This window comes from Aulostomus chinensis, chromosome 11 (genome assembly GCF_037954235.1).
Source record: "Aulostomus chinensis isolate RoL2024-O1b breed Wild chromosome 11, RoL_Achi_v1.0, whole genome shotgun sequence".
NCBI lineage: Eukaryota > Metazoa > Chordata > Actinopteri > Syngnathiformes > Aulostomidae > Aulostomus > Aulostomus chinensis.
The window spans coordinates 5,224,722-5,238,529 of record NC_141330.1 but is presented as its reverse complement, the minus strand read 5'-3'; the positions used below and the strand labels follow the sequence as shown (position 1 = coordinate 5,238,529).

Here is a 13,808-nt window from a genome sequence, read left to right as displayed (position 1 = left end):
TCCTGTAGTTTGCAGGTTAGTGGGGGTCATAAAGGAATAAAGGGTCAAGAGACGGGTCTGTAAGATGCCACCTTAAGCCATTACTAAGAGGACTGGGAAGATGTGTGACGATATCTGTAGAGTGTGTCTGTATGAACAGGAGTAAGCAGAAACGCCCAGTTGTAAGGTGTATAAGGTGTATGAACCCGACTGTTAGCGCTCCGACAGTTAGCGCTCCGACAGTTAGCCTTTTCTCTGTAAACCTCACTTGTGTGCTGCATTGTAAAACCGTCCTTCTTGTACAGGGAAGTAAATTTAACTTAAACTTTGATTCTACGGATCCAGTCTCTATCATTTTAAGGTCGGGAAGAAATTCTTGTGACAGAACTGAATGAGCTGCCTTGGTAGGGGGGGGGGGGGATTATTACTTTTAAACTGTTTCCGTCAAATTAGCAGGCCTGTTGTTAGTGTCAGGTCAGAGCACTGGGAGAGAGTGTTTATGTGTGTATGTGTGGGGATTTGTGACCTGATGATGTCAGAAGCCAATCATAGAGAATTATTCACGTATGTTGTCGAATTTCAGTGGCGCTAAGTCAGGGTCAAAATATGTTCAAATCATATGACAGGATTTATTGTCGTGGATAAAACCCTTTTTATTGCAAATTCAAAGGTATAATTAGGAACACCATTATTGCCTGCTCCTTGGTGCAGGGTGTATTTTGCTTAGCATGCACAAGTGTTTTAGAGGGTTTTTTTTTTTTAATGGTTTTGCTGAAACAACTGCCTGTGAGAATTAAAGAACTGAACCAAAAAGTGTAGTTACAGCTGTGAAATCAAAACAAACAGGAAGTGTTGCTCTAGACAGTCGAGGGGAAGTCCAGAGTTCGGTGATGATCCTCCCACAGCAACTTCTGTCACAGCTCTCATGTCATTTTATTAATTCCGCATTCAGAGTGACTGATTAACTGAAAAAAAAGCAACGTTTATTCTAGTCAGTACACTTCCTTTAAGAAAAAAAAGAACAAGACAGTCGGTTTACTTTTAATGTATTTATCAGAATTCTTGGCATATACTTAAAATGACATAAATCCAGATATGAGTATATAATTAGGTATTATTGCCTTTAGCAGACAGTCAAGACTTCTTGACTGAACCAGGCTGAACACAGATGAGTAATATAAAATGAAGAGTTAAAGTAAAGACACGAGTTAAGCACCACTGTGGAAGTACATGTTCCTAAACTGAAAAGTAGACTTCCAGTAAATCTTTAAGTTTGTGTTTTCTGTTTTTACAGTGGAGTTGTGCTGTTATTGGTATGTACTGAAATCAGGGAAACTTTGGGATCTAATTTTTTCACACCAAGATGCTAAAATTAGAAAAGAAAAACAAAACTGTACTTATTCCTACCTTTCCAGACACCTCGTGCACATCACATGATGTCACAAGCATTCACATGTGATCAAAGCTTCAGTTTAAACTACACGCAGGGTTCCCCAGAAAGCACAACCCGTCATGTGATTGACTTTGGGATTATCAAAAAAGGCAAAACAGAGGAAGTGGTGGTGGATGTTGTCCCCCCCCCCCTTTTTTTTTTAATGTTCAAATCATAGAAACAGCCGGTAGTGTGCTGGTGACAGGAAGTAACCATGAAGCCTCAGGAAGTGTGTCATTTCTCAGTTTCAACGCTGCGCTGATTTTCACTGACCACGTTCATTCATACTAAAACATTATGTGATATACATTATGTGATGGTCAGAAATACGTTTCATGAATGTAAGCAAAACAAAAAAAAGGATATTTTGCATCTCAGATAATGACAAACAGGTGTTGAGTTCACAAACATGTCTTGGACGCAAAACATAAACCAACCATAACACTGGCAGTGTGGTGCAGGACTGGAGGTGCCATCCAAACCAGAGGTGTTACAGTTCATTTTAGATCAAACCAAACTCAGTGTAAAAGGCCATTTCTCAGTTGTGTGTGAATATCTGAAAGGTAAAATGGAAAAAATTAAAAGGGAAAAATCAAAGGGTACATTTTTTGTTTTTTGTTTTTTTGAGTTTAAGTTATAACTTAAACACCAGACCAGCGGCACGGTGGTGCAGTGGTCAGCGCTGTGGCCTCACAGCAAGAAGGTCCAAGGTTTGAGTCCCGCCTCGGGCACGGGATCTTTCTGTGTGGAGTCTCCATGTTCTCCCTGTTCCTGTGTGGGTTCTCTCTGGTACTCCAGCTTCCTCCCACAGTCCAAAGACATCAAGAGGGGACGAGGCTGATTGATACTCTAAGTTGACCGTAGGTGTGAATGGTTGTCTGTCTCTATGTGTTGGCCCTGTGATGGACTGGTGACCTGTCCAGGGTGAACCTTGCCTCTCACCCGTGGCAGCTGGGATAGGCTCCACCCCCACTGCAACCCTGAATAGGAACAAGGGGAAGAAAATGGATGGTGTGAGACAAAGTGGATGTTGTGCAGCCACTCCTTTCTTTGTTTGAAGGTTGTCTTGGGGCAAGGCTGTGACGTGTTTCATTCATGAGCAGGTTTGCCCAACACTGGAGCATGCCATTCATTCATGGATTTTTTTACATTCCCTGGAGAGCGCAGTGAGGTTTGCACAAAAAGAAAAACACATCTTTGACTGGAGGGGACTTCAATAAACAATATTGTGGCTATCAAGAAGACAAGAATAAAAGTAGAATGTCAGTAAAAATGCCTGAACAAAGATTAAGCAGGAACAATTAGAGATAATGGGATTAAATGTGGTAAACATAGATCTCTGCATTAAGGCCTAATCATTCACAACAACCCTTAGGTATAGTAATATTTTCTATTTCCCATCAGAAAGTGTTACTGAAGGCTGAGGACAACCAAATATAATTGAAAAGCTATTTTCCCCTGCCATCCAGTCATTCCTTTGTTGAGTTCCTCATGCAAAGCTCCTCTGCATCACAAGACGTGTTAACTACCTTTAATCTCACTTTGTAATCTCATCCCTTCATGTTAATGGGTTTTATGTCTTTTTTAAAATTATCATCATTTTCTAGTATCATCTGAGGCAGAGTCAAACCACAAGCAGAGCTATTATTGTATCTCTACCCGCATACTAGATTTTATCCAGCTTTTCTGGTAAGAAAAAAAGTCTGACAACCCACCACCACCACCATCTGCCCCCTCCACATCCATTGGTGGATTACCATTAAATTGGAAGTGGGCGTTTTCTGCTCACGATGACTTCATGCAAGGTGCAAGTGCAAGTGTTAAATTGTCAAATGCTTCAGTTATGACAAAACAACCCTAAAACCATACTTGAGGTTTCGTGCCAATTACGTATGCTAGTTAAGTTTGTCTGACAGTGGAGTGTCTCAAAATGTTGAGAATGGATTTTGATGAAATTTTGCAGGATGATAGAACTTCAGTTTAGCAACAATAAAGTGGCGCGGGAATGACTGCTTAATCACGGACGTAAATTGGCTTTGCTGAACGTCCAGTTCTCCTGTCTCCAAGTCAAGGGGATTTTTTTAAATGGTTTTTCAGTTCAGTGCCTGAAATACGGTCACAGGGTCACATAAGCTTGGATTTCTTTTGTACTGTGGAATAAAAAAATGTCAGTGAATTTTAAAGCAGTCATGTGTCTTAAAAAACAGTGGCTGGTCATAAATGGCAAAATAATAATAATAATAATAATAATAATAAATAATAATAGGGTCTTCGCCTGTAGTACCTTAAGGCTCAGGCCCTAATAATAATAAATTTTATTTGTATAGAACTTTACAAAACATTGTTACAAAGTGCTTTACAGAACAAGATAAAATAATACATGCATAAACCATCTTAGAAAACTGATCTGTTTTACAGGACAAGATAAAACAGAATCAAGATAAAACCATAATTAAAATGTATATTGATTATATTAAGACCTGATAAAGGACAGTATATAACAAAGGGTGAAGAAATAAAAGAAATAGAAAAAATAAAAGCTGACAGACAACAGATTTACTTTAAAAAGGCCTTTCTGTAAACGACACCCTTTTTTCCCCACGGTCATTAAACATCACGCCGAACACAGAATGAACAAGAAGCCATTTATGATGATGCTGACCCCGTGTATAGCATCATGTCAGCTTTTTTTAAACTCCTCTGAAATCATGGAAGTTATATTAATTTGCAAAGATTTATCTTTCTGAACGAGAGGTGTGAGTCTGATAAGCTTTCGTACGCCACAGGGTTTATTTTCAGCAAAAATCCAACATTCAGTGTAAAAATCCCATTGGCTGCTGATCGTAGGAACCCACAGTGATGCTAACTTCCTGGTTGGCCAACAAACGTGCATCCACCCTGCAACACTCTGGTTAGATATTGGAACTGATCCAGGTCTGATGATGCTGGAGGTACTGAATGTGCTATTTGAGTTCCCTCTATTTAAACACTAGCTGATTCCTGAAGTAATTCCTTGACAAATGTGCAAATATTTGATAACTTGCCAAGGAATTCAATGGACCCGCTTTGATTTCACATTGTCTTCCTGGTTATCTCAGTTCTATAGACGATACGCTGCTGCTTTCATCCATGTACTCTGTGCAAAATGTAAAATAGATAAATGAATAAAGGCCAAAGGTGTCCTCTCTTGGAGTTCGATACTCTGCTCTTGTTGGCAAATGCTCTCATACCAAGATGCTGACTTGATAGTAAACATGATATCTAATAAAGATTTTTCTAGAATTGTTGTTGTGAACATGGTATTTTCGTTCAACTTCTTTGCAGCACCCAAAGTTCTGAGCCTTACAAATGCGCCTTCTTGTAGGCCTCCAGGCTTTGTTGCTGTTCCTCGTCTGCGTACGCAATTACAAATGGCTAATGATCTGTTGAAGTCAGTCTGCTCGTTTACACACAGCATCAGCAAAGTTATCACCATCAAATGTCTTGAAATCCAATAACAATAACGATATCAAACTGCTGCAGTTCGGCTGGTCGATCAGTAAAAGACGCGCAAGATCGAGACCCACAGAGAGAAAAGCGCACATTAAAATGATGTATGACTGGCAATGACTTCAGCGTTGAGTCTAAGAATAGAAACAGCTTTTATTGCACGCAGGACCCAAATGGCCTCCAAGGAGTCTGATCAGAGGCTGTTGAGAGTTCATTTACATCTGTTTGAGTGGTGAAGTGGAAGCAGTTTGACTGATGTCGTTCCAAGTATGCAGCTTCCTGTTTGGCACCTGTTGCGCCTACATGCTCAGCTAAACACCCAATTAAATGAAACAGCAGTTTTAAAGTATTGTTTAAGTACTAAGAAGCTTTAGGCCATTAGGATAACTCATACCTGGCTTTTGGCAACATCTCTATTTTCTCAGCCATCAGGAATCTATTTGTTATTTATGTATTTATCTTTTAATTGATAAATAATCAAGATGTATAATCAGGCTGTGTGATGGGATGCATAAAAGTGAGAGTGAATGGGCAACAGGAAAACTCCACTGTTCTTGTAACAGCCTCTGGTGTTCGGTGGAAAGTGGCACCCCCATGTGGTGAGCCAGCAACTCACAGTACAAATAAAAAAGCCAATGAATGGTTTAAAAAAAAAAAGATATTTAATTTACCTATTATTCTCGTTACACTTCCTCAGCTCGGACAACAAAATACTCCATGATAAATTATTGCAAAAAAGCATATACATGCCCCAGACAAATAAAGTTTTACATTAATTTAAAAAGAATGACAGTAACACAATTTCAAAATTCAAGCCTGCCAACAAGTATAATTTATAATAAATATACACTTTGCTAAGCTTGGACTGATATCAAGATTTTGTTGTCTATTGTCAGTGTGCCATTATGTGAAATTTGATCTCAAGGTTCTAGTCTTGTAAAATAAGTTGCAAAAGTTCCTGTGCAAGCAATGAACTTTGTCCATGTACTCATTCAGACATTCGTATCGGCCCAACCTAGAGACAAATCCAGAGACGTGCGGTGCTAGTCAATCTGATAAGCCCCCCAAAATGTTTCCTCCATATGATAAGAATCAGAGATAGTTAAGCTGACACTGTCTCCCTCCTGGAGGCTGACAATCTTGGCAACCCACACGGACCCCTCTGATGTAGCCGGGTAGGTCCCCTCGACCAGTTTCTTCCTTTTTTTACCAAATGTGGCGCCCCTCGTCAAAATAACCAGTTTGGTTCTGTTTGTCTGGGACTCTTTGCTGAAGGTAACCTGGGCGTAGATGATGTAGAGGCCGTCGCTCATGCAGTGGACAGAGTCGTTACGCAGGACCAGGGAGCAGGACTCACATTTGGGTAAACTCTCTTCCCAAGGCTGCTTATCTGAAACTGTTGGAGATGAAACGAATGTTTATTTAGTCGCTCAGCTTGACCTCACACCTCAGGCAGTCACAATATGCTATGAACCCGCCGTGGCCTATAATTCAAATCCCGGAAAGAAGAAAAAGTGTGTGTAGCTTGAACCAACTTGACCAACTACGAACAAAACGGTCCATAAATGTCACCCACTGTAATCCACGTCTTCGTTATCCAGCTGTTTGCTCGGTAGTCCACAAACACTTTGAAACTTCGAAAATGAAAGTGTTACACATTGTTGCTTTTTTTTTTTTTTTTCGCTTAATTTCAAAGCAAAAGTGAGAGCAGGGCTGGCAGGAGAGGGCATGGCTGATATTGCTGACGTGCTCGGAGTTGCAAAGTAATATTTTGTTATGTTGTCAGCCTTCAGTTGCCGCGGGGGCGGGGGCGGCGGTCTACCCTGTTCGTGAAGCTCTCACCATCGCTATCTTCATCTTTCCATCTTCCCACATCTCTCAGAATGACTATCAGTTGCTCCAAACATGCCTCAGCATGTTGCAAACCACATTGTGAAGGTGTGCAGTGACAGCAGATTCTCCAAAGCAGGCCTTGCACTTGAAATACACGTTAGACAAACCATGCCTTGAGACTGTGATCGGAAAAAAGGGGGGCATTTCTTGTCTTTGTGCACGTCTTTCTCCCCGCGACCATTGTACAACGGGCGTTAGGTACACAAATAATTTCTGAGAAACAGTTCAGTCATAATTTAGACACAGTCTCTCCTTAAGTATGTAAAACTCGGGTAATATAGCACAAGAAAGAGTATTACAAATAAATCTTAGCCAGAAGTGCAAGTGTACTTACTCTTCATTAGCTGGATGTATGAGAAAGAGGATCCTGAAAAACAAAAGCATTTATTTGCTGAGTCATTACAGCGTGATCTAAATATTCAGTGCCGTCGGCATTTTATCGTGCAATTAAAAAGAATAGAAATTAGAAATCATGGAAAATCTATCAAACTTACCAAGAGAGTTTAATGGAGCTCCTGTGGGATAAGAAGAATTAGTTCCTGCTCCATTCGTGTAAGTGGGGCATGTTTTAAAAGAAAGGTTGGGGCTCAGGAATACCAGAGCAAAGAACTCTGAGTGAAATTTGATGAGTGATAGAAATACCTGTCGGGGTGAAATTCATCGTTTTCCATGTGGGGGCTCCATCCTTCAACAGACCCAAAACAAAACTTCACTCACATCATCATCATCATCATCACCACCACCACCACCACCACCTTCATCTTCATCATCCCAGTTAACTTTGTCATCTCACTGAAACCTGTATCTTTCTAAAAAATATCAGCTTCTCATGGACTAACAAAAATCACCTTGAACTCATTCTTCTGGTAATTTTCTATGTTTTTTTTTTTTGGGGGGTGGGGGTGGCCCTTTCTTAACTTTAACTTCTTAACAGTCATAAACATCAGGTGACCTGAAGTTTCCCTCAGACAATTTGCCAAACTATCCTCGATCTCCTTGATCGCCACACTGAACCCCTAATTGCTAATTGTTGGTGCCTCTCAGTGTGAAACGGGTGAATGAAGAGTTGCATAAACGTAGGAAAGTGATACATAAATCGTGTACATTTACAGTCCATGTACGAACGTGATAGTGCGTCAGAGAGATGTTGATTCAACCCCGTGGTGCTTTTTGATGTGGTTTCATGAAATTACATTTGGCATGTGTATTCACAGAAGTCATTTCAGACATCGAGTGACCTTAAATGACCTCATATAACTGCAATATCACAGTGATTATTGCAAGTATTTTTTGATTTGATCAAGTTTAAAGCATGGTTGTGAGCCCTGTTCCACATTTGAGATGAATGAATAAAAGATTGGGAATATAAACTCCCGTTTGGGCCTTTTCCATCGTGGTGTCTGGAAGAGTTTGTCTTAGATGGCGGGCTTCCTCGCAGACCAAGCCTTCTAGATGCCTTGACAGGACCATTTTGTAATTTGATCCCATTCACGGTCAACTATGAAACTAAGCAGGCATTATATTTGCATTTTAAATGAATTCGGATTGCTCCAAATACATGAAAGCCATCAGTCATGAATCATTTGTAAGTTTCTGACTCTTGGACCGGAAAGAGTAAACCTGCGGTGAAACTACTGCTTGTCATAATCACATTTTTAACCAAACCACTTCCTCATGTTGTGCTATATTAGTATTCTCTCTTCTCTGTTCCGTGAGGTTTTCCTGAGACTGTCAGATTACCTCCTGGGGGCTTTGCTTCACACTATAAAAAAAACTTCAAAATTATAAAGCAGTGCTCATTCCATGACATGCAAAAGGGTTCCTATACAGCTTGACAAATTGCCCCTGGTAATATCGCATGTCTAGTGTTCACTGTAGGATGAAATATTTACATCTCATCTCATCTTTTTGTGCAGATATACTGACCTCATCTGATTTTGGTTTGATTGAAGCCAGAAATGCAGCCATGACCACCATGGCCACAGTGAGGAGACCACACCACACCTGTAGCAGCAGGTACTTACAAGAGGCCTTGGACCGACCCTCCATTCTGTCAAATACACATGTAACACAAAATGTTTTTAAAAAATGACATGTAAAGAAAGACACAGGTTTCCTAAAATCATTGGAGAGTCACTCAAGCATTTGCAGATTCGGTAAAACTTAACCAGGTTTAAACACAGAATCTGTCATGAGTCATGAACCCTCACAGCTACCATATAACCACTTCTTTGGGATTTCACCTACGTGGGAGTTTTTGTAATGTGAAGAGAGTTTATGTCTTTATTTGTGGTCTGGTTGCTTATTTGGAGACTGAAACCTGTGTGCATTTTTAAAATACCCCTGACCCTGAATATTTATCAGGTGACTGATTCCAAACCCCCAAACCTCCAAGTTACATTAAAAAAAAAAAAAAAAAAAAAAAGGAATCTATCTAATTGTATGACGAGACTAACATGCTAACCTGCTAGCTTCTATTTAGCCCCTCATCTGATACTGCTTTGTAGTTTCTGGTACAGTAATTTTATGTAGCTAACGTATCAGTTGCACATTGCTTATCCTACCTTGAAAGCAGAATGGGTCTCACTCATCAAATGTTCTTACACAATAAGAGTTTTTTTTAAACCACTAATTTAGTCTTACAGGAATCAAAGCCTGATGCTCTTGACGTCACTTATTTAACTTACGTCAATCACACAGGCCAACAAAGATATTTACATTATTTAAAGACATTACAGGAGGAATGCAATTGATGCCAGGAACAAAGTGAGCATTGCTTCCAGGAAGCAGGACAGTTAGAGAGTTAAGAGAAGGAAAAAAATCCTCTAGTTGAAGAACAACTTTATGTTAAGAACATTTGTGTAATGTCATGATGGTGTGCAAATTGCACTCACAATCTTTCTGCTTTACATTCCAATATAAGTGGTGGAGGCTATAATCATTACCTCGCCTGAGGAGGTTGGGCTGTGCTGCCTGTCACTCATGCCAGGATGCATGCCCATGCAATATTCTAAAAGAGGACACTGTTAAGATTTCTTTTAATTTGTGATAAAAATTAAAAAAAAAATGTCAGGGACCTTTGAGAAAAATAAAGCCTATTTCTCAGACTGTGGGACACATTGCCAGACAAACATGATTCATACAGTAATTAACAAGTGCATATTTATGTACTTTTTTGTTTGTTTTTGTTATTTTGTTATTGTAATAAAGATGTTTCTGTGGCAGTTCCCAAAGAGGTAGAAAATGATCCAACACTGTATTTAGTTCATCAATGTACTTCTTTAATGTTATAGACAGATCCGGGATCTCCTGCTCATGCATCCCAGGCAGAATCAATGACTTAGCTGCAGGTCACCTTATTTGAACTCTTGAACATCTGGAAGTAGTTCAAGGTGTTTTTCAAGGGGGTCTCACAAATGTCCTGAGCACCAGGACTAGTTGGTGCCGTTCCGACAACAGGAAGGGACTCACAAATGGTGAAGATATCATAGACACACATTCCAAGAACATTTGTATTTTAGATCTACGTAAGCTTATATCATGTATATGCTTGACTTGTAAGTATACGTGAGTGATTATTAAAAGATAATATATAAGACAACAGAAAAACACTTAATATCAGTTATTAATGGAGCTTTCTGGTCTGACACCTGTGGCTTCTATCTCCTCTTCCGGCCATCTTATGATCCCAGCAGGGTATCTGATGACCGGCAGTGCGTACATGTTGATGGCACTGATGATGGCTATAAAAGACACCTGTTCCCACCCTTAAACTGTCAGACTGCAACCTCTCCACCATGGCCAAGAACAAAGAGCCGTCTAAGGACTTCAGGGACAAGATTGTACACCTGCACAAGACTGGGATGAGCCAGTCTACGAAAGGCAAGCAGCTTGGTGAGAGGAGATCCACTGTCGGACCAATTATTAGAAAATGGAATAAATACAAGGTCACTGACTGTCTCCCTCCACCCGGGGCTCCATGCAAGATCTCACCTCATGGAGTACAAATGATCTTGAGAACGGTGAGGAAACAGCCCAGAACTACACGGGGGGGGGGGGGGGGGGGCAGGTCAATGACCTGAAGAGAGCTGGGACCACAGTAACAAAGGTTACTATTAGCAAAATTTCAAATCCAATTCAATTTCAAATCCTGCAGTGCTCGAAAGGTCCCCCTGTTTAAAACAGTACACATCCAGGCTCATCTGAAGTTTCCCAGAGACCATCTGGATGATCCAGAGGAGGATTGGGAGAATGTCATGTGATCAGATGAGCCCAAAATGGAACTCTTTGGTATAAACGCCACTTGCCGTGTTTCGAGGGGGAAGAACTGCATCCTGAGAACACCATACCCACTGAAGCATGGAGGTGGAAACATTATGCTTTGGTGCTGCTTTTCTGCAAATGGGACAGGACGACTGATCCATATTAAGGAAAGGATGAATGGGGCCATGTATCGTGAGATTTGGGGCAAACGCCTCCTTTCATTCGTGAGAGCATTGAGGATGAAACATGGCTGGATCTTCCAGCATGACAATGAACCCAAACACACCGCCCGACATCGAAGGAGTGGCTACATAAAAAGCATTTCAAGGTTCTGGAGTGTCCTACCCAGTTTCCAGACCTCAATCCAATAGAGAATTTTTGGAGGGAGTTGAAAGTCTGTGTTTCCCAGCGACAGCCCCAAAACATGACAGCTCTTGAGAAGACAAGCATGGAAGAATAGGCCAAACTACCAGCTACAGTGAGTGCAGACCCGGATGAAGAAACGCTTGACCTCTGTCATTGCCACCAGGGTTACATTACAAAGGATTGAAATGAACCTTGGACGTTGATCAAATACTTATTTTCTGCACCAATATACAAATTCTTTGAAAATCATACAATGTGATTCTTTTTTCTCTCTCTCATAGTTGAAGTGTGCCAATGATGAACATTACAGACCTCAGCTTTTTAAGTGGGACAACTTGCAGAATCGTTGGCTGCCAAATACTTTTTTGCCCCTGTGTAAATATGTTTATATGAAATATTCATACATAATACTAATCAATCACTTTTGTATCTAATACCCCCAAAATTATGTGTTCTCTTGATTTGCTTTATTGTTAATGATTCATTTTTTGCCCACAGTGCATTGACAAGCAGGTGACTGTCAGTTATCAGACTGAATTAAAATCCTCAAACCACGTGAATAAAATGATGGGTCTAAATATACTTTGAAATCGTCACTTCAATCATAGATATGTGACAGGAAGGAAATATTGAAATTTTTGGTTTCACAACTTATAACTCGTCCATGCCCTCACCACACAGACACACACACACACACACACACAAACGCACACACACACATACAAACACACAGTTTTTAAACTTTTTTGCTGTCATTAATAATATCATCCATTCATCCAAAAACATAAGCATGTGTCAGTCGTAATGTCATCCTTAACAGAGACTCACCCAGTGTGTGTTGTACTCTCAGTGCCCACACTCATCTGCTGGTTCTCTCTGGTCAGGTTAACAGGGTTTTTCCTTTTACAATGAGCCTCTTGTGAAAACAATTTGGTCTTTCCTCTGTGCAGGCTTGTGGTTAGACACAAGCTGATCTAACCGGTGGCTCCACATGTGGACAGCAAGTGAATGACATGTAACTGAGAAACACCACTTACAGACTGCTTTGAAACCTTTACTGGCTTCATGAAACCAACATTCCCTTTCAAAGACTGTGAATTTGAAAGGAAATCACCTGCCATTAATTCCCCTAAGACAGGAGAAACTGAAGGTCGTTAACAACTGTTGGATGAGAGGTTTTAAAATATTCATGAAATGTGGAGTGCTTTATTTTTGTTGATCCAAAAAGAAACACATCTATGTTGAGTACCTTCACTGGCACATTCATATCTGATGTAGGTGGTTTGTATTTTCCAACACTTATAGGTCACTGTCAGAGTTTAACACACAAACTCCTTCCGTCTTTTTTTTTTTTTTTGAGTCCAATTTCTGAATACATTTATCACTAAAAAAAAAACAATTTCAGTCGTTAGTGTGCCAGCTGCAGTGGCAGATTTGAATTATGAATGGTTAGCGGACCGATCTGAACCATCATGTGGTGCTTGAGTGTTAACCAGATTTGGATTGTTAAGCCACTTCCTTCTTCCAGTTCCTGAACTAACTGTTAATTTGTCTAATTGCAAAAAATTCACCCAGCTTGAAGATTTCTAAGGCGGTTGATTTGATACGATTTGGTAAAAGTGCACATCACCGGCATGTGCTGACTACTTGCATTCCTTTAAAATACCAAGATGCTACTTGTTGTTTGTGCTACTTGTCATGTCTGTAAAGCCTCCATCACTCATCACTCTGTTTATCAGGTAATGAAGTAGCAAAGAAGTCTAAGGTAAGTCTAAGAGATTTGGTCTTGTAAAGATCTTAACTGTAGATGACCTTGGAGCTCTTCACCTCACACATAGCCTGTTGTGCTGGTACAAATTTGAGGACAGAATTCTGCGGTCCAGATCTTATGGAGACAATTGAAGTGGGCCAAGTTGCATGAAAGAAGTTGTACAGTAGTTCATTAAGTATGTCACCGTTAAAGAAACCAACATGAATCAACATTAAAAAACCCACGTGAAATTCTTGTGATCACATACAAACAATTTTGCATGTTAACTTGAAAAACATCTAGAAATTCGTATAGAATATATCCTATTCATGTGTTAACCATGAATTTTTAAATCAGAAATATTGTGAGTGTTGAAATCCCCTGGCAGAACAAGGAAATCTTGAGGGAGACCCTCCCCAGTACTCACTCTAGGGAATCCAAAAAAGGAGAGGGGTTCTCTGAATTGCTATTTAGTGCATAAGTGCAAACAACAGTCAAGACCCATCCCCCCTCCCAAAGGGGGAGGGAGGCTACCCTCTCGTCCACCGGGTTAAACTCCAATGTACAGGCATTGAGCCAAGGGGTAAAAAGTATTGCCACCCCTGTCCGTTGCCTCTCACTGCTGGGAACGCCAGA

General features: G+C 40.3%; 1 protein-coding gene and 1 long non-coding RNA gene across 2 annotated transcripts; one reads left to right on the top strand and one right to left on the bottom strand.

The window, feature by feature from the left end:
- Nucleotides 1-5,345: 5,345 nt before the first annotated feature.
- Nucleotides 5,346-12,301, bottom strand: lta (lymphotoxin alpha (TNF superfamily, member 1)). Its single transcript, XM_086217881.1, has 6 exons — nucleotides 12,251-12,301; nucleotides 8,720-8,843; nucleotides 7,436-7,478; nucleotides 7,288-7,308; nucleotides 7,128-7,160; nucleotides 5,346-6,296 (listed from the first exon to the last, which is right to left on the bottom strand). Exons 1-6 carry the CDS (start codon nucleotides 12,283-12,285, stop codon nucleotides 5,944-5,946), a joined length of 609 nt encoding a protein of 202 aa, XP_086074007.1. The 5' UTR covers nucleotides 12,286-12,301; the 3' UTR covers nucleotides 5,346-5,943.
- LOC147252950 (uncharacterized) lies at nucleotides 6,007-9,239 on the top strand. Its single transcript, XR_015118519.1, has 3 exons — nucleotides 6,007-6,075; nucleotides 6,176-6,263; nucleotides 8,710-9,239. It is a non-coding gene; the product is annotated as an uncharacterized LOC147252950 (long non-coding RNA).
- Nucleotides 12,302-13,808: the final 1,507 nt, after the last annotated feature.

Bases quoted from the DNA above. Each gene is read 5' to 3' on its own strand.
- lta (XM_086217881.1), bottom strand. From the start codon at position 12,285: ATGAGTGTGGGCACTGAGAGTACAACACACACTGG. The intron at 7,309-7,435 runs GTATTTCTATCA...CTTATCCCACAG, and splicing joins GATGAATTTCACCCCGACAG to GAGCTCCATTAAACTCTCTT. The intron at 6,297-7,127 runs GTAAGTACACTT...CATCTCCAACAG, and splicing joins ATACATCCAGCTAATGAAGA to TTTCAGATAAGCAGCCTTGG.